The sequence below is a fragment of the Sitophilus oryzae genome, unplaced genomic scaffold (genome assembly GCF_002938485.1).
Source record: "Sitophilus oryzae breed Bouriz unplaced genomic scaffold, Soryzae_2.0 scaffold_866_pilon_pilon, whole genome shotgun sequence".
In the NCBI taxonomy this organism is placed as follows: Eukaryota; Metazoa; Arthropoda; class Insecta; order Coleoptera; family Curculionidae; genus Sitophilus; species Sitophilus oryzae.
This window is the reverse complement of record NW_022147490.1, coordinates 2,181,512-2,209,364: the sequence shown is the minus strand read 5'-3', so window position 1 is coordinate 2,209,364 and position 27,853 is coordinate 2,181,512. Positions and strand designations below refer to the sequence as shown.

Sequence of the window (27,853 nt, the reverse complement as noted above, 5' to 3'; positions counted from 1 at the left end):
TTGAATAAACAATATTTGGCGACATAATTCCGGAAAATGCCGAACCGCTCCGAAATTATCAAGAGCTTTGGAGAGCGACCGTTGTAAGAATAGCGCCAAATAGTATTTACATTGTCTTTATGGGCACTTTCCAATCTAAATTTGTTTTTTTTATCTATGCCATGGGTGTTGCATATTCAATGTCACTTATTTTAGCGGTGTGCGACAGATCGACTACCAAGATTTCAAATTTTTTCCGAATTTGTTTCATAAAAAATTATTTTTTTTACTTTTACTTATTTTTTATATTGTTTAGTTTTGTTTTAAAAGTTAATAAAAAAAAGTAAACATCTGCAAATAAATGAATGAACAAAATAAAACAACAAAAAAGTAATTTAATATAAACACTGACGAAGTTTCAAGCCTGTGCATTGTTCTGGAAAAGCAAAAAGAACAAAGTTAATTTAGGAAATTAATTCAAGGGATAAGAGACTGGAAATGCCGCGGGCGTTTATCTCGGTTGAAATAATTTAATTAAAATTGTCTTTTACGAGCCTCGGCAGTGGAGATCTCTCGACGCGGCGCGGCAGCGGGAGATTCTCCCTTTAATAATCGTTCTTACTAACTTCATTTAAGGATTTAATTTCTCATTTAATTGCGATGGTCAGATTTCATAATATTTAAGCACTTTCTTAAGTAAATTATGACAGATTTCTGATTATATACAGTGTCACAGATAAATTCCGCATAGTATGCCATTTTTTATTAAATTATTTAGGTCAAATTTGACTTTGGCGTTAGTTTTTGCTTTGAAATAAGTTGTATTCCGTTTCTAATCTTGGTTATGGCTTCCTGTTCTGTTGCTATGAGTTTTTCCTGTTGTTGTTGTCCTGTTGCTTACCAGAAATTATTGCGAAACATGGTCTTACTACTCTCTTTGTAGTTGGGCCCATTGTTGTCTATTGTTGGCTAGACGGGCCCAAGTTATCCCTGCTAATTTCCTAATTATCATGGTCCCATTTTAGATTTGGTCTTCCTCTAGGTCTCTTAATTCCTCCTAGGTACCATGCTGTAATTTTTGTGGTCCATCCGTTGTCCATTCTTTTTGCCAGGTATCCTGCCTATTGCCATTTGGGATATTTGACTCTGTGGATGACATCAATTACCTGGGTCTTTTGTCGTATCCACTCTATTCTTGTACAGTCTCTCCTTGTTCTTCCCAGCGTATTTCGTTCCATTAAAAGAGTTGTGCGACCTGCATTTTCCTGATTATGTCCGTTTCAAGTGTCCAGGTTGTGCATGCATAGGTCATGATTGGTAGTACATATTGGTCGACTGTTTTCCTCTTTAGGTATTTTGGCATTCTAGATTTGAATATGATTGAGTTTCTTCCATAAGTACTCCATGCTAACTTAATTCTTCTGTTGATATCTGATAGTACAGATCTCGAGCTGTGTATTAGTTGTCCCAAATATGTATATTTTTCTACTATTTCCAGTGTTGTGGTTTATAGTTCTTCAGGCAATTAGGACTATAATGTATAGAGTTTGTTCTTCTTCTTCTTTTAGAAGGCGTATCGCCTGTTTAGTTCCGGTTTCCTCCTCGTCTAAGCAACTCTTGCGAGGTTGACTGCCAACTGTCTTGCCAACGTTTAGGTGGTCGTCCAGTAGGTCTTCTGCCATGGGGTACGTTGTTGCAATAATTCGCATGGCCATTCTGTCGGGGCCCATTCTATTGACATGCTGGTTCCATTCTCTTCTCTGCTTATACATCTGACAACGTCGTTTGTTTGGCACTTTTCTCTTATGTCTACATTTCTCTGTCTGTCCCTCAATGTGTATCCAGTTATCATTCTTAAGGTCTTCATTTCAGTAGTTCGTAGGATTCTCGTTGTGCGCATGATCTTCTATATTATCTCTTTGGCTTGTCTCTTGTGCTTCCATTGGTTCATCTGTTTCTGCGTATAAGTCTCTGAAATATTTTTCCCATGTATCTTCTGCAATTGTTCTTAGTTGTATTGTTTCATTTGTTTCTTGTTTCAAACCCCTCAACATCTTCCAAATACGTTTTTGTGCTCCGTACATATCCGCCATTTCGCTACTAAATTGCTGCCAATATTCTTCTTTAATTTCTCGTACTCTATTATTAGTCCAGTTCCTTATTTCGGTATAGATATTTCGGTTCTCCGGTGTTGGAGATTTCTTGTATTGTATGTATTTTTCCTTCTTTTCCCTTGTAATCTTCTTGACTTCTAACGTAAACCAAGGTTTAATGTTCGGTCTTCTATTGTGTGATACAGTACGTGTTGCTAAAGCTTTTTTAGCACCTTTGCAGATGTTTTCTTTCAGTTTGTTCCAAGCTGTGTTAGGAGTATCAAACTGTGCTATGGGGTTAATAGTGACTTGGCATCTGTTTGAATAAAGTTGTTTAGTGCTTTCGTGGTTGAGGGATTCTATATTGAATTTTTCAGTTTTTATCGATGGTCTTTTTTTGGATAGCGGCGCACCTATTCGTATCTTTCCTAGCACAAGTTTGTGATCTGTTCCAATGCTGGCTGTGGATAAGACTCTTATGTCTATTATTTGTTGAAGTAAAAAACTTCGATTGGTGATGATATAATTGATTATTGATTTATTGTTTCTATTGTCATAAAAGGTGTATTTGTGTTGTTCTTTATGGGGAAAATATGTGTTGTTTATTCTCAGTTCGTTCTGTCCACAGAATTCGGTCAAAATTTCGCCATTTCTATTAGTTATATTCTCATTATATTTTTGTTTTATTCCATCCACTACCTCGTTTCCAATTCTTGCGTTTAAATCCCCTAACAGAATTATCTTTTCATGTCTTGGTATTTTGTCTATCGCTGACTGTAGATTTTCGTAGAAGTCCATTGACATTTCTTCAGGTTTATTAATGTCGGGTGCGTACAATGATATAATGTGAATGGGTTGGTCAAACATAATCTTTACTCTCAGGATTCTGTCGCACACGTATTCTATGCTTTCTATATTCTGTTCATATTTATCATTTATAGCTACTCCAACGTCTGATGTTGCTCTTTGGTCTTTTGGTACGCCTGAGTATATTAAAATGTAGTTATTTAGTTTTGTTGTTCCATTACCTTTCTTTTTTGTTTCGGAAAGTGCACAGAGTTTGTTCATTTTCACAAAGTGGTGACCCATAGTAAAAAACGTAAGTCAAAAATCAAGTCCGAACCACTGTCAAACTTTTAAAATATTTCCCTTGCATGAAATGGTATAAGCCAATACCGTTGTATATTTATATTGAATGATTAAAAAGTAGGTTATAATCATTCTTTCTTAGAATGTTTCTATTTTTAGGCAAAGTTTCCCTAAATATCTTAATCAATAATGCTATAAATCATCCCTAATGTTACTTTAAAATTAGCATGTAATCCGAGGAGATGTAGAAATAACAGTTATATGTTACTACAGAAATTTCTATGAAATTAATCAAATAATCAATCGTTACAATAAGGACATGTTATACAGGGTGAGTCATTGTTTATTATTAATTAAATAAGTGCAAATATTTTTAGGGGTAGTATATTTCGACTCCAGAAACATTATTATAAGTTTTTTTCGTGCAACATTTTTTTTTGAAAATTTGGATTTATTTTTAGTTTTTAGTTAAAAAACATAATTTCTTGATAATATGGCAATATAGCTAGTAGATTAAATTTACAAAAAAAAAACAGAAAAGATCCAGTGGTTCTCAAAATTTAAGCACAAAATCATTTTTTTTATATACAGTATGTCCCCGGATTGTCTTAACAAGAGGAAAAACTTTTTTATTATTGGCATTTTGAGAAAAATGCATCTTCATAAAAATTTTTGCTTGTTCTAAAATGGTTAATCCCGTTTATACTTTTCCAAATTTCCATACCTTCTCAAAGGAAATTAAGAAAAACCTGAAAACATGGTTGAATTTTTTCTAAGGCCTAAAAATCAATACACGTTGCTATAGTAATATAACTTTCTTTTCATTCTTTGATAGATTATTATTCGTAGACTTTTAATAATTAACGTAATTTTTTTTTCAAACGTCACAAAAGTATTAATTTTTGCGACGTGACTGACAATGGAAAAAAGTCATTTTAACGCCTAGGCATAAAATGGGCATAAAAGTACGAAAATATTATTCCTAAACCGACATAAAGTGTCAAATTCAACGAGCCGTAACCATAGTTTCTCGATATATAATTACATACATGGTATTACTTTTAAATCTTTTTGTATTATTTGGATCGTTTGAAATTGTTTAAAAAATTATTTTTGGCATTTGGAAAAAAAATAGAATGTTCTACTCGGCTGCATGCCGTACAGCCGTCAAACGTACAGCCTCGCCACAGAAAGTGTTATTTTTACTTCTATTTTAGAATGTTAAAGAAGCACAACATTTATTTAGTTCAATGCTCCGGAAAAGGTGATGATAGTTATCGGAAAATGTGATACTTTAACAACAGCAAAGAATATGATATTAATCAAAATTAATAATAATAAGTATCTATCAAAGAATGAAATCGAATTGATATTACCACAGAAACGCCTTTTGATTTTTAGGACTTTCATTCAACACTTTTTTCATGTTTTTCTTTATTTTCTCTGAAACGGTATGGAAATTTCGAAAAGTATAAACAGGTTTAACCATTTTGAAACAAGCAAACATCTTTATGAAGAATACATTTTTCCCAAAATGTCAATAATAAAAAAGTTTTTTCTCGTGTAAAGACAATCCGGGGACATGCTGTATATACTTCTGTTATTGAGACATCTGTTACAAATTTGACATCTATTACAGTTATGGTAGTCCTTTAGATTGTATAAAACAAACACTACAGTAATGTGAAACCTTTATTTTTCTTTTACTAATTTAATGATTATAACGACTTTCTTCAATACCGACAATTAAATTATACTATTGTTTCTAGTTTTTTTTATAATTTAAAGCTGCAAACAATTTATGTAAAACAATTCTGCAGAACAATGATGAATAATTTATTAGTTTTTTTGCAATAAAGAAAAAAAACTGATTTATCTGCAGGAACTGAATATTAAACCCTTCTTCAGTAATTCGGCAGATAATGGCTAAGCATCCGAAGAATTTCGGGTCCGAAATCGGCCGATATTATCAGGTGATCTTGTTTGACATTGATTGGTCTCGGTCGGTTGGGCATTCTTGGCAAGTTTTTTTGCCATGGTATCAATTTAAGTAGCCGCCGCCAGTGGCGCCTCGTGGTTCAGTAATTTGGGGTTGCACAACCTTAAAAGAATAAATTGTCACGTAACCACGCCTAAAGATGATTCTTTTGGGGCTATCAAATCGTCAATCTGAAACTACAAATTAATATGTTACTTTATTAAAAAAAAATTTTATCTTTAAATATTGCACGCTAATATAATTTTTGTAATTCGTTAAAACCAGATCCAATATGATGCTGATAATACCAATCACGTGCTGCAAGAGCACGGACTACATGTGCACAAAGTGTGCGGGTGGCAAATGTTTGACCAATTAGATCTAATGTTTTTATTAGTAGTGAAAGAAGTAATCAGACCACGCGTACGGCGTTACGTGCCGATTCACGATAAGGAAGTTCATATTATTTTTTTTGATGAAGAAATAAAGAAAACTTATTTTTGGGGAGAATTTCGTAGACGCTTCAACAAAGTATCACGAACACAAAATAATAAAGGCTGTTTATACCGTGATTCAAAACATTATACCGATCATATTTGTGTCTAAAAAGAGAGAAACTCGTGTTTCGAAAATTAATCGACAATAAATGGAAACCTTGTTTCCAAAATGTTTCGATTTAGCGCTATCTGTGTAGAAATTTCACCTGTCAACAACGCCAATCAAAACTTGTGATCAAAATAATTAAAACATTTTTATTTACTTATTATAACACAATTAAAACATAAAAACATGTATTCCTTTGTGGAAAAGAGAGAAAAAAAAAACGTTTGCTGGTAACATTTTTCTTCGGTTCCTTGTTGGGTATGGGTAGTGGCTGTTATTATATTTATTATATAATAATAATTATATAAGCGCAGAAGAAAAATATATGTATTTGTACTCACCATATGCCCTTCCTTCTGCTTTTTTAATTGTAGTACTATAAAAACTTGAAGAATGCTTAAATGCAAAAACTGCTGAACCAAATTAAAACAATAAAGCAAGGTTATGTTCTCATATATGACAGAATATCAACTAAATTATGGAAACTTTTCAGATACAAAACGGGTACGAAATCTGTAAATGTGAGCCACATCTGTTTCTTAAAAGTTTCGAAAAATTTGTGACACTAAGATCTTTAATGTTATAGTTTATGTAGCGAAACCATATTTTGGTAAAATTTTCGAAACAAAAAGCGATTTATGTTACAAAACATATGTATTAAAAATGTGAAGAAACTGTTTTGCAATGTTTCACAGCAGAGATTTTGTTTCGATTTTGTGTCTAAAAATGCTAATTGGGAGCTCTGAATTATGGCTCTTGAAAGAGAAAGCTGCAAGAATGGTGAAAGCCTATGGACTTTTCGAGAAGAGCGACTGGAAAACCCAGGAAAGATAAAATGCCAAATGAAACCATAAGACGCCAAATGATAATAAAACACGACATTGAAGAAGAACATTTAATCCCAACTTAAATATTAAATTGTTTAAGTAATAATTAATTTAGGTAAGAATAATCAATGTAGAAGGAAGAAAGGAAGACCACGCAAGAGCTGGAGAGAGAGAGAGTTTTAACAAAGAAGTTGCGGATTTAGAAGTAGATGGAACAGATAGTGAGAGGTGGAGATTAGGAAACGGAAGAAGGAAATCGTTGCAACTTGTTTGTAGGTTGTAGATTGTATATGAGGGGTAGTTAATCACTTCGACCTTATAAATTTATTTTGTTTCACTTTCTTCAGTTACAACTCATCATACAGTCTTAGGACTTGGACAAAAGCCAGTATCTGAAACTGTTTTACAGAGATTAGGTCTCAATCTCCGATAACATTCGTACCAAAGTTTATGGCACGAATTGTTGTGGTCTTGGCGAACTCAGTGTGAAGTGTTCTGGTGTTTCTTGGTGTTCCCATTTCCCTCCGTTGTTTCTTAGCTTCATTCTACTGAGGTGTTTATTGAGGAGACAGTGTTCTGTTAAAAAAACGTGACAATCCGAAGATTGTTCTTACCTAAATCAAGGAAACTTTCTGATTTTTCGGTCGTAAGTTCTTAGAAATCTCATCGAGTGTCTTAGGCCGTTGGAGGATTCCCATTCCAGGTTACAGATGGAGTCTTCCAGGTTTTTGAGTTCCGCTTTATATTTTTTTGCGTTTTGCATTACCTTGAAGTCTTGTACGGTTGTACTGTAACTTACTACAACTTAGAAGAGCCATTAAATCTGGAAGTTCATTTGCACATGAAGTTCATTTGCATCTTATTGAGGAACCGCCACTGGTAGCCGCATATAATAGCGGCGGCGAAATATTTTGAATCGATACGTGATTATCCTCAATTTAAGTCCAATAATATACGTACGTATATGCCCAAGGCCATTTTGTTTATTTAATAAGCAGATATTAGTGTCAAATGACAAACGACATAAATGCGACAGCCGCATTTTTACCAATTGTTTCGTCTGGTAGATTAATAGTAATAAATTGTAGTACCTAGTCAGCTGACGCAACTTCATAACCAAGATACAATCATTTTAATTATTGTCGAATTCTTTAATAATTAGTTCATTTTTTTAATCTCATAAATACTACTTGCGAAATTTATTTGTTACACAAATAAATTTTTCATTTATTATTTAATGTAAGTGGAGGTTCCTCATTAAGTACACGTATCCACGTTCAATACTGTATGATGAGTTATACCTCAAGAAAGGGGGACACACTAGATCTACAAAATTGCGGTTATTAACTTCTTCCTTCCCATATATTCTACAATCCAATTTTATAACTTTTGCAGCACCGGCACCGTATAGAGGTTTTCTGGACCTATGATTTATTAATGGACCTTATTTGATCATTTTATCTCTAGTTCACACTTGATAACGGTCAGTGGTACTTCTGACCGAAATGTTGTGTAAGTAAAATAAATAAAGACAATGGAAGTTCGAAACTTTTTTAGTTTTTTAGTTTCAATGAAGAATTCGTGTTACATTAATGTTACATTAGAGGTGAGAATTCTAGTTCCTTGGGAGTAACTAGTTCCTTGGTTCTAGTTCCTCTAAAGGAATAGTTCCTTGAACTAGGTTATTAGTTCACAGTAGTTCCCGACTAACATTGACATCCCCGTTGCTTGCTAATGGGTTTCGTTGCCAGTCAGAACTATTCACAGTATAATCTGTATAATTTTTATAATGTACGAAATATAACGAGACGTGTAATTGCGTATGTTAAAAACATATAGGTAAGTTTTATTGCAGATAAAAAAATAAAAAAGAAACTCAAATTAGAGTTTAAAAAACTATATCAAAAATCAGTTGGTGCAAATAATACGAAAAATTGCATTTTTCCTCACTTCTTCTAAAAATTCAAAATATCTACTTCGTTTTATAAGATATTTCTTAATTTTAGGGACCTAAAGTGAAACATTCCATAAAATATTCAAAGAACAAACTAAAAATCAACAGTACCCACGGCAATTTTCTGTGATAATTACGCCGGCTGTGGCAATAGACAAGGCCGAATCCATCGTCGTCGCCTTCTATTATATATGCCGACTGAATAGATTTCCGTGAACTAGTCTTTTAATTAGTTCCTCTAGTTCCTCTCAGTCCTTTCGGTCCGAGACAGGTAACATACGGCTGACACTTTCCACTCCGCCTAGCATCGGGCTACGATCGTGCTGGCCGATCCGTACGTAAACTAGTCTTTTATTTAGTCCCTCGTCGTCGCCGTCATATTATTATACAGGGTGGTCGAACTGTATTCCGGAAACTTCGGCAGCATATTCTGCAAATAAAAATAAGAAAAAAGTTCGTATAAATATATGCCCTAAAATGGTTAGTTTCGGAAATACAGGGTGTAGAAGTTTCAATTTTATTGCGATTTTTTCCAAATAATTTCTGAAGTAACGTCAATATTTGCATGAAAATTGGTGTATGGGAGTTTTTTGACATGAACAATTTGATTTTGATGTCAATATGACTCCCATTTGTAGGTGGCGCCACCTACATGTGTTTTAACTGTTTTGAAGAGTTATAACTTTTCGTCCGTACCTGTATAAAAGTACTGAGTGAAAAATTATACATTTCCGTGACTTTTTACGTAAAAAATATATCTTGGTAAAAATCGCTACCCGTAACTGTTCTCAAGATATTTAGAATGGAAATTGTCAATACATGTCATTATAGAAGTGTCTAGTTCGTGAACGAACTAGATCCAATGTACTATTCCGACCCCGGAATGAAAGGAACTAGTTCCTGGTTTCTTAAAGAACTAGTTCCTCAGGACCTATTCCGGGATCGAGACTGTGACCGATATAGAATAATATGCGACGGCGACGGATCGGCTAGCGCGCGTAGCCCAATGCAAGGCAGGAGTGGGGAATGCCAGCCGTATGCCGTATGTTATCGGATCCGGACCTAAAGGAACTAGAGGAACTAAATAAAAGACTAGTTTACGTATGGATCAGCCAGCGCGATCGATGCTAGGCAGGAGTGGGGAATGCCAGCCGTATGCCGTATGTTATCGGATCCGGACCTAAAGGAACTAGAGGAACTAAATAAAAGACTAGTTTACGTATGGATTAGCCAGCGCGATTGATGCTAGGCAGGCGTGGGGAGTGCCAGCCGTATGTTATCGGATCCGGACATAGAGGAACTATTAAAAGACTAGTTCACGGGAATCTATTCAGACGGCAGATCCGAGATATAATACAAGGCGACGACGATGGATTCGGCCTTGTCTATTGCCACAGCCGGCGCGGCGGAATTGCCATAGAAAATTGTCGTGGATACTGTTTTTGATTTTTAGTTTGTTTTTTAAATATTTTATGGGAATGTTTCAATTTAGGTCCCTAAAATTAAGAAATATCTTATAAAATGAAGTAGATATTCTGAATTTTTTTAGTGAGGAAAAGTTCAATTTTTCGTAAAATTTTTGTAATATTTGCTCCAATTGATTTATTATATAGTTTATTAAATTCTGATTTGAGTTATTTTTATTTTTTTTATCTGCAATAAAACTTACCTATATGTTTTTAACATACACAATTACACGTCTCGTTATATCTCCGTACATTATAAAAATTATACAGATCATACTGTGAATAGTTCTGACTGACAACGAAACGCATTAGTAAGCAAGGGGGATGTCAATGTTAGTCGGGAACTATTGTGAACTAAAGACCTAATTCAAGGAACTATTTCTCTGGAGGAGGAACTAGTTCCTCCCAAGGAACTAGAATTTCCACCTCTATGCCATTATTGGCAAAAAATAAACAAGTTGAGTAGATTTTATTTGACTGAAATAATGGATTCGGGCAATTTTTATTTTTTTAAATTAATCCTAAATTTTTCTGCGAAAAAATGACGATAAAACAGTTTCTGTTGAACTTTTGGCACAAAAACATTTCAAATTTATGATTTCAGTCTAATAACTATTTAGTCAACATGTTTAATTTATGTGAATGATGACAGGTATTGATAATTTCGATTCCAAATATCTCAAGAACCATTACTCGCAGCAATTTTTTCCAAGAGACCTTTTTTACATAAAACATATCGTAAATGTATATTTTTTACTCAGTAGTTTTATACAGGTACGGACGAAAAGTTATTACTCTTCAAACTAGTTAAAACACATGTAGGTTGCGCCACCTACAAATAGGAGTCATATTGACATCAAAATTAAATTTCTTATGTAAAAAGACTCCCAGACACCAATTTTCATCCAAATATTTACGTTACTTCATAAATTATTTTTAGAAAATCGAAATAAAAATGAAACTTCTACACCCTGTATCTCCGAAAATAAGCATTTTAGGACATACATTTAGAACTTTTTACTTATTTTTATCTGCAGAATTTGTTGCCGAAGTTTTCGGAATACAGTTCCGACCACCCTGTATATCGGTCACAGTCTCGATCCCAGAATAGGTCCTGAGGAACTAGTTCCTTTCATTCCGGGGTCGGAATATTTCATTGGAACTGGTTCGTTCACGAACTACACTCTATGTTACATTACACACGTCTGGACCCTGCTTTAGAGTCAGGTTACTGAGACGACCTCTCAACTGTATCATAGTCCGATAGTCTATCGATCGTAAATCTTTCAATTCGTATAATATATCCGCAGCCGAAAATTTGATCTGGTAGAAGCGAGCGGTTGTGTGTTGTGACCAGGTGGCGGCCTGGCGCGGCGTGGCCAGTTAGTTACTTGCCGGTTCCTTTATTTAGTCCACGCTAGCCGATTTCGCAGCTGCGGTGCCAGACGATTTTTATTAAATTCACATCACACTTCGATGTTTCAAGGATACGTATACAAACTCTCGCAGCCGCGCACAGATACACACGCACACTTTCGTATATATTCCTGCTTTTAACGAGACTTTTCGGCCCAAATTGACGTTTGAAAGATATATGGAAGCGGCTTTGTTTGATCTCAATATAGCGGGTGGTCCTTTTATATCGCGAAAAGTTGTAAAGATATTTTTCTATAAAATATAAAAAACACATTTCTTAATTCATGAATTTACCACTCGTAACACACCGGGTACGTCTTAAAAGTGCCTCACCCCCATAACTTTTTTATTTTGTCAGATAACAAAAAGAGATTTGGTTAGTATATGACATAAAGTAGGATTGATTGACGTATTAAATTATTTTCGGCCACTTCCTGTTTCACCGGAAATGACTACAACTTTTGATTTTTAAATGGCACACTCGGTATTTCTTTACTTATTCGATAGAAAATGATACTCTGATAAAATGACATATCATATGGCAACTTTTGACATTTTCGCATATGGTTTATTTGAAATTGTAACATGCGGTTCTTATGAAGTCAAATTGTCGTTGTCGACTCAAAACACCAAAAACACCAAAATTATTCGTAAGAAAGTGCTTTTTCGAAGTATGCTAATGAACCACCCTCCATTTGAAAAAATGAGATATGATTAAAAATACGATTTGGGTATCTTTTAACCGGCCAGGACAAGAAATACTAAAACATTAGACGGTCAAATCTATTTTTTCAAGGCTCTTTGATTAAAAATTAGTATTTTAGCACAACCATGGCACTCTAGATTGAAATTTAAAATACGATGTTTTTTTTAAGCGACTCAAAGTCAAAGATTAATATATGATATGTACTCGTGTGAAGTTGGCACCCTTTTTTCAAAAAATGGAACTGGAATTTGAGAGTTCTGGATAGATTTACAATAGTTCTATAGTTCTTGATAAGTTAGAAAAATAGTTCTGGTTAATTTCGGGAGATATGACAGGGTGGTGCCAACTTCACGTAGCACCTTTTTTTTTATTCTGGAACAGTTACTGATAGTGGAAATATATTCTAGAACAAGAGTTCTATAGTTCCTGACTATTGATCAAAATAGTTCTATTGTATTAACCAAGATATGAACAAAAATAAAATGGCAGCCTGCGCAGTTTAAATCGATTTTCTAGGTAAAAATGATTGTTTTTCAACATTGCATTTCCTTCGTAGAGTCGATTTTTATGTCTATCTATAGAGTCGTGCATCAATGAAATTTTTAATTATGGGTATTTTTAAAAAATCAAATAGTACATCTTATAGAACTTTTGGGGTGCTATTCAGAACTCTATTCAGAACTATTCTTTAAATCATTTTTTACCTAGAAAATCGATTTAAACTGCGCAGGCTGCCATTTTATTTTTGTTCATAACTTGGTTAATACAATAGAACTAGTTTGATCAATAGTCAGGAACTATAGAATTCTTGTTCTAGAATATATTTCCACTATCAGAACTGTTCCAGAATAAAAAAAGGGTGCTACGTGAAGTTGGCACCCCCTTGTCATATCTCCCGAAATTAACCAGAACTATTTACAGCGAAGCATAACACTAAGATTAGCTAATGAAAATCTACGCTACTCAGCTTCCGCTAGGAACTTGGGACTATATATTGACACGCATCTTAGGTTTAAAGAACATATAAAGAAACTTTTGCAAACAACTTACACGAGAGTCAAAATATTATATTCCAATAGATACATTTTAAACTTTAAGATGCGAAAAAACTGTGTGAATCCCTGGTACTGTCTGTTTTCAACTATGCTAATATTGTTTTTTATCCATGTTTGGATCTGGTTTCTAAAAACAGATTACAGTATGTACAAAACGTTTGCTGTCGCTTCATTTTTGGTCTGAGGAAGTACGATCATATCTCTGCTCGTATTAATGAATTAAAGTGGCTTAAGATTTCAAACACTGTCAGGCTGCATTTCGTCATGTTTCTGTTTAAAGTGCTGAGTACATCCACCCCTATATATCTGAGTGAAAAACTTATTCCTCGTAATGTCATGCATAATTGTAATATAAGACACCATAATCAACTGACCATGCCTCAACATAGATCCGCCCTTTTTCAAAGAAGTTTTACCTATATGGCCGTCACTAGTTACAATTCCCTTGATAATGATTTTAAACAATGTAATTTTGGCCAATTGCGAAAAAATATAAAATGTTTCTTTTATCTTCACAGGAATGATAATGGTTTTGTATTTTTTGTTTATTTTTAAAATTATTTATTATGCCATGTGCATAAGAATTAACTATGTATATTTTTAATTTGTTAGTTTATAGAACATATTTTTGTCTTTTTGTCTTTTAAACGTATTTTTCAACAAATATCTTCTGGCAGCTATGGGTGGTTAAATGTAAGAATAACTTTTTTTGTTAAATTTCGCCACCCTTGTTGCATGATGTGTAATAATATATGTAATGTTACACATCTTTTTTTCTTCAATAAAGACGATTATTATTATTATATTATTATTATTTTTCTAACTTATCAAGAACTATAGAACTATTGTAAATCTATCCAGAACTCTCAAATTCCAGTTCATTTTTTGAAAAAAGGGTGCCAACTTCACACGAGTATGATATGTCATTCTATTCAGAGAGTCATTTTGTATCAAATAAAGTAAAAAAATACCAAGGATACCATTTAAAAATCAAAAGTTGTAGTCATTTACGGTGAAATAGGAAGTGACCGAAAACCACTGAATATATACGTCAATCAATAATTCTAATTTATGTCATATACTAACATACCAAATTTCGTTTTTTCATCTGAAAAAATAAAAAACTTATAGGGGTAAGCCACTTTTGAGACGTACCCCGTATAGTATTATTTACTACTGAAGACTTATAAGAAATAAACTATCAAAATCGGCACAAGTATCAATTTTGGGAGAAGCTTTTTAAGTTATGCACTCTCTATAACAAGCCTGGCCTTACCGAACAATTTATATTTGACATTTTAAACAAAAACCTAAAAATATTTAAAATATAACTATAAATTATTTAGTTTAGTAAACTCATTAATATATAAACAAAGTGATCACTAATAAAATAAATAAATAAATCACTATAATGAAGTTGGAATAGTCCAACATCACGTTTGCAGCTCTTGAACATGTTTATCGTCAAAGATATTTAAACTCAAGTTTTTTAAAACCGAGTTTAAATATCTTTGTTTATCGTCAATAAAAACTGTAATAAATTTCAAATGAATAGGTGGAAATAGCCATCTAATATAAATATGATCTTATTCATAAAAAGAATACCGTAAACCTTTTTATATCTTCAATTTTAAAACACCTCAATTTTTCTGATTTACAGTTATTCAATAAAAACCTCCAAAATTCTAGATAAAAATTGTGTTTCCGGTAATTCTTTTCGTACATGACAGCGCTCGACAAATTGTTATTAACTTTTTTCATCGTAACGTGGATATAAATGGCAAAATGTAATGACACACCTTGAATTAATCAAGATTTAAATGCATATTTGATACAGACTTCCATTTCAAAAAATCGTTTCCTGTTAATTTCTTGGCATCAATTTTATAGAGCTCATAAGGATATGAATTGTTCCATTTATACTTCATTATATTTCGTTTTTTAGGATTTTTAAAGCATAATAAGTTATAATATTGAAATTAGCCAGTTGTAACAAGAATTCATCATTTCTTACAATCGAAATCCAATATTCAGGTTTCGATAATTTTCAAGGCGAATATTAATATTCACAGCCGTATCATCCACCTGCTCGTATTGTACGAGAATACAATTTGCATTATGATTGTGTTAAAAAAGTACCTGCTCTCGTGTTAAGAGCAGTTAATATCCGTCGCTACTGTTTTAATCCAGAATATTAAATATGGATGAGATAAATTGAATTTCGGTCATAATCCATTCGCTTGACTGGTTTAATTCGAATACTTCAAATTAGTATGTTAATATAATGCTACTGTGTGTGTCATATAAAGTAAGCAAAATAGTGTTAAAATTAATATCCTAATGAACCCATAAGCCTTCTTTTAGTAACGTGTACAGAAGATAGAAATAACCCTATGCATTGATTGGGTTTGACCCAATTCGAAATAACACAGTTTTTTTGTTTACAAGAATTTATGTGGTTTGAAAAGGGTGGTTATTTTTTTCTAAATTGGAACGATCATTTACAAAAAAATTAGTTGAACTGAGAATAATATTCGCGGTGTATGACTTGTTTACGGTCCATAAAGACTGTTTTTGAGTAAGCTCCACAGAAAGAAGTCGTTCGGCGAAAGATCCTGTAGTATTTTCCTACTCTATCCCCAATAAACGGGAGTCAATGTTTTCTTTTCTCCAATTATTCAATTATTTTTGTCTTCACACTTCCATGTGCTTAATATCTTAGTGCCTTTAGTTTCAAACTTCTGGTTTATTCTTTAAACTGTTGACTTATTCGGTATAGGCTTTCCGGAGACTGATCTGCGAACATATCTAACACAGCGAGAATAGTATTTCCAGCAAAATGCCGGTTAACCATCGAAGTTTTTAATACTAAATATTTACTGAAATTTATTTATTGATCAGATAGTGTGTTTTAATAATAAACAAAATACTATCTTATACAGAGTGTCTAAAAATTTGTTTTAAATAATTATTAGCTTTAAACAGCAATAACTTGTTTATTTTAAATGGAACACCTTGTATGTTGTACGAGAATCAAATGCACAATTTAATTGTCTATCAAATTGTATTATATCATATCTTATCTATCTTTTCAAGTTTTCGTAGAAAATGCATTTTCTTGTAATTTAGACCTCATTTATCACTATACCCATGGAATATTGACATTTTAGATTTTTTTTAATGATGTAACAAATTTTCAAGGAGTACAGATACGAATATTGTCGATATAGTTTGCTTATTTCATTAAAAGATAAAAAGCAGTTTAAATGTTTTTTGTCTAGGTCAGTTTAGGTTAGGAGGCCTAATTAATATGATCCCAGTATTCAAACTACATTAATTGACTGTTTACGTTGATTAATAATAATTGCTTCAAATACTAAAAAACTGAATTTTGTATGTGTATTAAGGCCGGTCCAGACACAACGTCTTATATTACGACTTATCGAATCAGACAAGTCGTATCAAGTATAACAGCGCGTGTGGACCACAAAACGTACGTCTTGTATGATCGAAATAGGTTGGTACGATTCTGGTACGATTTGTCGAAAGTTTGAACACGAGGAACGCGTTGACGAACGTCCGTTTAATGGAAATTATTTTTAGTATGTTTTCGTCGTAGTACTCGTAGTAGTTACGCATTTTTTGTTACTTTGTGTATGCGTGTTTGTTGCAATATATAATAAAATGCAATATGTTTGATCTTCGCCAGTGTTCCCGACCATTTTTAAAATTTTTTTTAGAAAAATTCTGTCTTTTTAATATCCATTCCCTAGATCATCTAAGTCTTCAATTTTGTTTCTTTCTGGTTTTTACTACAACGCAAATAGCATAGAGCGACCAAAGAAGCGCTTCTTCCATGACTGAAAACGTCGCGAAACTAAAATTGGACCGATTAATTGGAAACGTGTGGACGCGCTGATTTTTGTACGTTTTTTCGAACGGTTTGTCTGTACGTTTTCTCGTCCGATATGACGTTGTGTCTGGACCGGCCTTTAGACCGTGTCGTAAAAAGTAACACGTTATAAATTTTATTTCTTTTTTGACTCATTTCATTTTTTGACTTCATTTTCATAACTTATTATGGTATTGATTTCTGAGTTAAATCCACATTTATTTAGAATAATTTATTAATTAAAACAATGAAGTATGTAATTAACTAACTTTTGGGCGGATATAATGGTGGTATATTAATATAATTAGTAATAACTGTTATACTCTTTTACAAAGATTTAAATAGTTTTCTTTTTGTAAACAAATGGGCTTGCAATATTATTACTTTTACTACCAGTACATTTTCTACATATGTTGCTTTAAAAAAATCTAAAATGTCAATATTCCATGGATATAGTGATAAATGAGGTTTAAATTATAAGAAAATGCATTTTCAACGAAAACTTGAAGAGATAGGTTAAAAATGGTATAATACAATTTGATAGACAATTAAATTGTGCACCTGATTCACGTAAATAAACAGGGTGTTCTATTTAAATTAAACAAGTTATAGCGTTTAATGCTAGTAATTATTTAAAATAATTTTTTTGACACTCTGTGTAAGGTAACATAATTTTTATTATTGCAACGCAATATCTGATCAATAAATAATCTTCAGTATATATTTAGTATTAAAATCTTTAATACCCTTGGTGAAATGAAGTCTTAAATTTTTTACTGCAATGTCACAAAATAGAAAATATTTCAAAAACAGTAAGGTTTAAGTGTGGTAAACCTTAATCAAATTTGCCTTTATTTCATTCGTAGAATCTAAAAATAGAATAATATACAGAGTGTTCCATTTAAAAAAATTAAACTACAATATTTTTTACTTATTTGGGACACTCTGTATCTTGTAAAGTTATTTGTAAATTGTAGCTTATTAAATTAAATAATAAAAATTGTGTTATTTTTAATAGTCCTTCAGCGAACTTAAAACTTACAATTTGTAAAAATCTAATCGTTTAGGTACAATACTCCGTGTCGTATGTGGTGAACAACCCTGTATACATATATGGCAAAGCAAAATGAGGCAAATATCATCTAGAAAGAATATCAATATTTTTAAACTTGCTGAGGTCAGTCAACATTGATTCTCACTCCCTTCGATCATCTGACGCGATCTATCGATGACGTAACGGCACCGGGGCGCGTATAACTGTAACAATGGCCGGCGGTGGCAGAGGCGGCGTCGGCGTCTCCGACCAGCGTCGGGACGGCGCTTCGCAGCCAGGACGGCGCCACCCGCACGCATCCACTTCGTCCGGTTTTCCATTCCGGTTCTTTTCAACTTTTTCCTTTTTTATCTAGATGAAGTTGCAACAACTTATCTCGGAAATGGATACGGGAAAAGTTTCCAGATTATATTTTCAATTTAGTTTTTTGACTGTGAAGAAATTATCTGTCTAGTACAGTTTGGGGTTGGAACCTTTGACGTTACAACATGAAAATAAAACACTAAATCACCAAAAAACTTTACCTATTTTTTTTAAATTTTTAATTTTTACCTTTCATTTTAATTCATAGCTAATAAATGAAGTAATGAAATTTATCATCGATTCACCCTGTACAGTAATAAACACCTTTGATTATAAGTAGGTGTAGTTAGATAGTTGCTGCATTTTAATATTGACATTTGCTAATCATTAGTTATTCTACAGGGTGGTCTGAACTGCATTACGGAAATTTCGGCGGAATATTCTGCAGATAAAAATAAGTAAAAAAGTCCGTGTAAATTTATGTCCTAAATTGCTTAGTTTAGGAAATAAAAGGGTGTAGAAGTTTTATTTTTATTTCGATTTTTTCCAAATAATTTCTGAAGCAACTTCAATATTTGGATCAAAATTGGTGTTTTGGAGTTTTATGATATGAGAAATTTGATTTTTATGTCAATGTGACTCCTATTTGTAGGGAGCGCCACCTACATGTGTCTTAAGCAATGACTAAAGAATACAAGGACAAATAGCACCCGAGACCAAACTGTGACCATTCTTCTAAACAGTGCCGTGGCACATATTTTTCTTAACATAGCCGCTTGAAGCGATATGTTTATATTTTTGATAAATGTTTTCACTACGCCTCTGGTGTATCTGCTGGTATCATACTAATTAATTACGAAAAAACGTATTAAAATGTTAACAAAAAAACTAGTATCGAAGTATAGCACATATCAAGTGCATATAATATCAGAAAAATAATTATCGAATTCAATAAAAAAACGCTAAAAAGTTGTAGTGGACTGTTTATTTCCCTATAAAACGTAACTCCTGGCTCTTTCTTATCATTGCGCCTTTAACACTTGAAAGCAACTCCCAGTGGACGATATGCCAAGAACGTACAACTTTGACAAGCATGTCAATGTAGTATTGAGCAATAAGAAGGATTGGAAGAGCGAAACGCTTGCCCAGCAGTTAAAAGACCATACCATAACTTGGTATACTGATGCTTCCAAAACCAATACGGGAACAGGGATCGGAGTGTTTGGGCCGAGAGCTAATTACTCCGAACCAATGGGCACTTACATGTCCTTGTATTCTTTAGTCATTAATCTTAACTGATTTGAAGAATAATAACTTTTCGTCCGTACCCTTATAAAACTGCTGGGTGAAAAAAATATACATTTCCGCAATTTTTTACGTAAAAAATGTATCTTTGTAGAAATTGTTACGAGCAGCTGTTCAGTCAAGATATTTAGAATGGAAATAGTCAATACATGTACAAAAAATAAGCATGTTGAGTAGATAGTTATTTGACTGAAATGATGAATTTGGGATTTTTTTAATTTTTTAAATAAATTTTCGGAGAAAAAATTATGATAAAGCAGTTTCTGTTGAACTTTTGATACAAAATCATTTCAAATTTATGACTTCAGTATAATAACTATACAGGGTTGTTCACCACATACGACACGGAGTATTGTAGCTAAACGATTAGATTTTTACAAATTGTAAGTTTTGGGTTCGTTGAAGGTCTATTAGAGCTACAATTTAAAAATATTTTTACAAGATACAGAGTGTCCCAAATAAGTAAAAAATATTATAGTTGTATTTTTTTAAATAGAACACCCTATATATTATTCTATTTTTGGATTCTACGATTGAAATAAAGGTAAATTTGATTAAGGTTTATCACACTTAAACCTTACGGTTTTTGAAATATTTTCAATTTTATAAAATTGCAGTAAAAAATTTAAGGCTTTATTTCTCCAAGGGTATCTAAGTTTTTAATACTAAATATTTACTGAAGATTATTTATTGATCAGATATTGTGTTGCAATAATAAAAATTTTACTACCTTCTACAGAGTGTCCAAAAATTTATATTAAATAATTACTAGCTTTAAACGGCAATAATTTGTTTAATTTAAACGGAACACCCTATATATTTTACGTGAATCAGATGCACAATGTAATTGTCTATCAAATTGTATTGTTCCATTTTTTACCCATCTCTTCAAGTTTTCATAGAAAATGCATTTTCTTATAATTTAGACCTCATTTATCACATACCCATGGAACATTGATATTTTAGCTTATTTTTAAAAATGTAACAAATTTTCAAAGGGTACAGATACTAATATTGTTGATATAGTTCGCTTATTTAATTAAAAAATAAAAAAAAAACTGTTTAAATATTTTTTGTTAAAGAGGACCAATTAATATGATGCCAGTATTCAAACTACATTTGACTGTTTACGTTGTAGTAATAATTGCTCCAAACACTAAAAAACTAAATTTTGTGTGTGTATTAGACAGTGTGGTAAAAAGTAACACCTTATAAATTTTATTTCATTTATTGACGAATGCTTATTTATAAAAACAGAGACATTCATTTTTATACCTTATTATTATTTTTTTTGAGATTATTTATTCTGAGCCAAATCCACATTTATTTAGAATATTTTATGAATTAAAACAATTTAAAAGTATGTAATTAACTAATTTTTGGTATTTTTGGTAGGAAATAATGGTGGTATATTTAATTGGTACACACTTTTCCAAAGATTTAAATAGTTTTTTTTGTATGCCAATGGGCTTGCAATATTTACCACCTGTACAATTTGTACATATTATGGTGCTATAAAAAAATCTGAAATGTCAATATTCCATGGGTATAGTGATAAATGAGGTCTAAATTATAAGAAAATGCATTTTCTACGAAAACTTGAAGAGATGGGTAAAAAATGGTACAATACAATTTGATAGACAATTACATTGTGCATCTGATTCACGTAAAATATATAGGGTATTCCATTTAAATTAAACAAGTTATTGCCGTTTAAAGCTAGTAATTATTTAATATAAATTTTTGGACACTCTGTATAAGGTAGTAAAATTTTTATTATTGCAACACAATATCTGATCAATAAATAATCTTCAGTAGATATTTAGTATTAAAAACTTTGATACCCTGGGAGAAATAAAGCCTTAAAATTTTTACTGCAATTTCATAAAATTGAAAATATTTCAAAAACGGTAAGGTTTAAGTGTGATAAACCTTAATCAAATTTGCCTTTATTTCAATCGTAGAATCCAAAAATAGAATAATATACAGGGTGTTCCATTTAAAAAATACAACTATAATATTTTTTACTTATTTGGGACACTCTGTATCTTGTAAAAATATTTTTAAATTGTAGCTCTAATAGACCTTCAACGAACTCAAAACTTACAATTTGTAAAAATCTAATCGTTTAGCTACAACACTCCGTGTCGTATGTGGTGAACAACCCTGTATAGTCAACATGTTTAATTTATGTCAAAGATGACAGGTATTGATAATTTCCATTCCAAATATCTCAAGAACCATTACTCGTAGCGATTTTTACCAAGAAACATTTTTTACGTAAAAATCGTCGAAAATGTATATTTTTTTGCTCAGTAGTTTTATATAGGTCCGGACGAAAAGTTATTACTCTTCAAACCAGTTAAAAAATTTAGGTGGCGCTCTCTACAAGTAGGAGTCATATTAACATCAAAGGCAAATTTCTCATGTTAAAAAACTCCCAGATACCAATTTTCATCCAAACATTGACGTTACTTCAGAAATTATTTGGAAAAAATCGAAATAAAAATGAAACTTCTACACCCTGTATCTCTGAAACTAAACATTTTAGGACATACATTTATACGAACTTTTTTACTTATTTTTATTTGCAGAATATGCTGACAAAGCTTCCGGAATACAATTTGGACCACCCTGAGCTACTCTTTATATTTCAAAAAAAAAATATTCTGATTTTATTATAAATATTTTGTATGCGAGTATACAGGGTGGTGCTTTTTAAAAAGTTAAAAACGGCTTGTCCAAAATTGTTCAAATTTGGCATGTTGTGTCTTCAGCATGCCGAGACCAGAGCCCATACCTTTAAAAAACCTCTTTACGATTTTCGTTGTAAAATCAATAGAGGAGCCAATATTTGGACAGTTCAAAATTTGCATGCGATTTCTAATGTTTCCAACGACGATGCACCACCCGGTATGGTGTGAAAAATTGAACAAAGCAAAACGGTTACAGAAATAGATTATCGATATAAATATAAAAGTGGAAATTCTACTTTTGAGTTCTTGAAATTGGCTAGAAGTTATTTCCTATTATGGTCAGTAAGTACTATTTTAAGCTATTTATAGAATGCATTTTATACCAGAAATAGAAAAACCTATTTATAGCATTATTCTAAAAAGAAATTTAAGAAATATTTCAAGTGACATATTACGATTAAATACCCGTTATAAGAATAACACTATTTGAGCTTTAATTAGTAACTATGAATTATCACGGCACTTAATTTGTCATCCAATGAATACAGTTGTTATTTAGTGTTTTTTGGTGTTTATAATAAGATAGAATTAGTTAATATTTGAAACAAAGAGAGCCTAAATCTTCGCTAAATAATTTTCTAAACATCATTATCCTAAAATCGTTATTCTCTAACACAAATTGCATTACCGAACATCTGTTAATAATATAATATGTTTATCTCTGTTTATTTATAATCTAGAACTGTTTATTTACTACTAGTGCAGTAATTAAACTAATAGATCAATTAGTGAGTACTAAGACGGCAATTTTGGATGCAGTTCAAGATATTCCGTGACGTTGTGAAAATTATTTCGGAACTGAGAGTAGGAAATTATGATGCCTATAAGTGCTGTCAATATCTCAATCGATACTAGTTTAATCTCTGTGTAGTAATAAATTTTAATAATATATTTTTCTATTTTTAGTATTTTCTTTTGTAGATTTATTGTTTTTTTTTAATTATATTTGCATTACTACATTCTTGTCTTGTCTACATTTTTTGAGAGATATCCAATTTTGGACTGGAACTGCCTCTGAAATGAATGGAATTGACGGACAGTTGGATTCCTTTCTCAATCACTTCCATTACAAAATAACTCAAGCAAGAGAACAACTTGTATCCGCCATTTCAGGATATTGGTTAGTAGATATAGTAGATCCAGTAGCATTTCTGTATACAGAAAAACGATACACACGGCATTTAAGTTCTCCGTTAAATCACTCTCAAGTAACCAAGATAGGAACTATGCTGTAATCTTTCCCATCGGCCCATCTGTTGTCCGTTCTTCTTGCCAGAGCCCTTATTCTTGATACTGAGGGAGTAGAACAGCCAAGAGAAAGTGGGCGTGGTCATTCTGAGGGACGGGAAGTCGTATTCTTGAAAGTGTTTCTTACTCCCCGTGCTTCTACTGGTATTTTTCGAGGGAACAGGCAGGGAGAACGATGTAAACTGACATTTTTAACCTCACTTTAAGGTATAAATTGTTCGAAGCTTACGTGATATTTCTATATTTTTCTGATATTAGTTGTTGTTTTGTGATTGTTTAAATAAAAATATTACCTATTTTCTATTATTAGTTGTTGTTTTGTGATTGTTTAAATAAAAATATTACTTATTTTCTATTATTAGAAAATTGTTAAACAATTTGAGCATATCACTCTCAAGTAACCAAGATAGGAATAGTTAAAACTTTGTCATCGAGGCAAGACCAAATGCAGTGATGCAGTGGTAGTAATGATGAACTAAATAAATGGTGATTAAAATGGATTTGCTTCAGAATGACTCGACTTACTCTGAGAAATTCATCGACAAAATTACGACTAAAATGGTAAAACAGACTCATTAGTGAGGAAGATGCTTTCTCTTGACTATTCCATATGTAAAAAGAACATAACATTATAACGTTAAAACTGTTATTACGCTGTACTGTTGGGTCGCTCTCAGGGGTCGGGTAAAGCGGGTGTGTGGCCGAAGGAAATATATATTATATTTCGGAAATCTGCCTAAGGCTTGCCCATTCCTGTCTTGTTAAGCCACACCCAAAATTCCATACACACGTGCTTTGATTAAGGCCTGATTAAGGTTTGCAGAGCTTCAGCATTTGCCATAAAATAGCGAGCAATTTGTTATAAAACCATTTAAAATATATATCACTGTAATCACAAAACTTCAATCTATTTCCGTAAATTGTAACGGAATTTTAAATTATGTCTTTATTTTAGAGAAAATTTAGAGAACAACTACAACATAAGGAATATATTTTGTTGATGTTTGACCATCAAAATCTTACGAATAAAGAAGTTGTCTAAAAATATGCTACAATACTGATATAGTATAATCCTTTATCTTTATTTTCCTTTTTCATTTGTGTAAAAATACCTAGCCAGTTTTACATAAAACGTTACATGCCGAATGCTTATTTTGCTACTTTTTTGGACTACTGAAATGGACTCTCAAGCCTGGAACGACTAGCGTCTTAACAAATGAAAAACCTCAGCGGATAACATTACGCATGACTGCACCCAATTTTGTCATAGGTGAATTTCTTACATTAGTTTTTGTATAAGCTGAATAGATTTCAGATTAAGATTAATTCACACTTGATGGTCAGTCATATACCTGATCGAAACGTTGCATAAATCTTAAGAATTAAAAACAATATCAGTCCAAGATTAAATTTTATTTCATAAATTCGTCTAGTTTGATATTTTGCCCGATTCTTTGCAATTGCAGCAATTCCTTTTCTGAATCTTGTCCAGAACTAAATTCAGTGACACAAAAATAACTTACAAATACCGTAAAACGGGATGGTTTTATGACAAATTTTATAGCTCTTGTTGATTTTTGCGAAATATATAAGATTAAATATTATTTGCTAAGTTTTGTAATAAACCGACAACATTTAGCTTCTAAAAAACAATAAAATATTTTCAAAATTTATGAAGTAGAGTCATTTGCGAGTTTGCGATTTCTGCAAATTCGACTTTTCAAGTGAAGAAAGATAGGTCAATAATTATTTGTGTACCTAGTGCAAAAAGAACATATTTTTCGCAGTAATATTCACCGAATAATATTACCACTAACAATGACAATTTTTTTTGAGTTCATTTTAATTTTAATGTCGCAGTTTGAAAAATTTACTAAGATAATTGATGGACAAACTTCATTTCCAATCATTTGAATTTTATTTTCATTTCTGCTCGTGAATGTCTCGGTTTCTTGTTCTTCATTTAAAACACTTTTCCGGAATGTTGCTGTGAGGCGCATTTCATCATCATCATCAATTTTAGCTTAATCAACTATTTCCAATTATGGTGTAGCTTCTCTCACATACTCTCTTTGTAGTTAGGCCCATTGTTGTCTATTAGCTATTTCCTAACATCATGGTCCCATCTCAGGTTCGGTCTTCTTCTAGGTCTCTTAATTCCTCGTGGGTACCAAGCTGTAATCTTTGTGGTCCATCTGTTATCTGTTCTTCTTACCAGGTGTCCTGCCCATTGCCATTTGAGGGATTGGACTCTGTGGATGACATCTATTACCTGGGTCTTTTGTCGTATCTACTCTATTCTTTTACGATGGTCTCTTAGTTATTCCCAGCATATTTCGTTCGATTGAACGTTGTGCGACCTGCAGTTTCCTTATGATGTCCGTTTTAAGTGTCCAGGTTTCGCATGCATAGATTATGACTGGTAGTACACATTGGTCGAATGTTTTCTTCTTTAGATAGAGTGGCATTCTAGATTTTAATATGATTGAGTTTCATCCATAAGTACTCCATGCTAACTTAATTCTTCTGTTCTTCTTCTTGCGGTGCCGTGCCTGTCTTCAGGCGTTGGCGATCTCAATGACTATTTCGTAGAAGAGTTCTCTATCTTCTGCTGCATGAAACAGCCTCTCCACCCCCAGACCTGTCCAGTTCCGTATATTTCTGAGCCATGACAGTTTCTTTCGACCTACCTATCTTCTACCTTCGACTTTTCCTTGAATAATCAAACGAGGAATATAATATTTGGTGCCACGCATTATGTGTCTGAAGTAGCTCACCTTTCTGGCCTTGATGGTGGTTAACAGTTCCCGATCTTTGTTCAGCTGTCCAAGCACTTCCTCGTTGCTTGTCCAAGAAATTTTAAGAATTCTCCGGTAGCACCACATTTCAGAGGCTTCTATTTTATTTATATGTCTCGCATCCGTAAAGAAGAGTGGACCATATGTAACAACGCAGTGTTCGCAATCGGGTTTGCAGTGATAAAGGTTTCTATTAGTGAGCGTGGTATTCCATTTTTTGAATGTTCTACGTGCCATTTCAATTCTTGCGTTTACTTCTTCGTCACGTGTATTTCCACTATTTTGCCAGCTTCCTAAATATCTAAAATGTGGTACTTGTTCAATATTGTGTCCGCTGATTTTTATCGGGATTGGATTAATTTATATTTTACCCACAAACATCCATTTAGTCTTCTTGATATTTATATTAATACCCCATTTGCAACTAGCTTCATGAACCGTATCTAGCAACGTTTGCAAGTCTTCTATGCTTTCTGCGACAATGGCGGTGTCGTCTGCGTACCTTACGTTATTTATGATCTTGCCTCCAATTTTAACACCTTCTATTCTGTCGGATAAAGCCTCGTTAAAAATGTTCTCCGAATACAAATTGAATAATAGCGGTGACAAAACAAAAAAAAAATTCTTCTGTTGATTTCTAGTATTTCTGATTTTTATTAGAATGTCTTTTCTTTTCACTAATTCGTTGTACATTACTTTAGTTTTTTTTGCTAAGTTCATTTTGAGATCCACTTTATTGCTGGATGTATTTAGTTCATTAATTTGTGCTTGTGCTATGTCGTCAGCAAATCTTAGATGGTCAAGATATTCTTCATCTATTTTTAATCCTTTGTTGGTCCAGTCTAGTTGGCGGAAGATTTCTTCTAATGTTGTTGTTAACAGCTCTGGGGATTTCGCGTCTCACTGTCGTACTCCTTTGCCAGTTGGGAACTCTGGGGTTGTTTTATATATCTTTATGGCTTCTTTGTATATATTGGCGAGAGTTTCTATATAAGGCCTGTCAAATATTGCCTTAGGATATTCGAGTCAAAAGCCTTCTCAAAGTCTATAAAGGCTATGGCTAGTGGAAGTTCGTATTTGTCCGCTATTACGATTTATTATTTAATAAAGTGAATATTTTACGTTTTCGCGAAATTAGGAAATGAGAAACGGCGTAAGATTTAAAGTTGTTTAAGAAACTGCAAGCGACGGCGACGCCGACGACCGAGACGGTTGACTTGGTGTGTTGTCGGCGAAATTGCCAAATATCATTGTATAACGTCGTTGCCGTTATTCAGTCGTCCGTTTTTAAATAGACCAGTATTAATAGACTCAATGTTTAATCGGTTGGC

The 27,853-nt window shown here is 32.6% G+C and overlaps 2 protein-coding genes across 2 annotated transcripts in view; one reads left to right on the top strand and one right to left on the bottom strand.

The window, feature by feature from the left end:
• Positions 1–1,847: 1,847 nt before the first annotated feature.
• LOC115890486 (craniofacial development protein 2-like) lies at positions 1,848–3,140 on the bottom strand. The gene has a single exon (XM_030910725.1). The coding sequence runs from the start codon at positions 3,138–3,140 to the stop codon at positions 1,848–1,850; it is 1,293 nt and encodes a 430-aa protein (XP_030766585.1).
• Positions 3,141–6,468: 3,328 nt separating this feature from the next.
• Positions 6,469–27,853, top strand: part of LOC115890485 (protein kinase C-binding protein NELL1-like) — a 167,808-nt gene continuing 146,423 nt past the window's right edge. Inside the window, exons 1-2 of the mRNA XM_030910724.1 lie at positions 6,469–6,522; positions 6,685–6,841. Coding sequence (XP_030766584.1) covers positions 6,469–6,522; positions 6,685–6,841 — 211 coding nt within the window. The remainder of the gene's footprint in view (positions 6,523–6,684; positions 6,842–27,853) is intronic.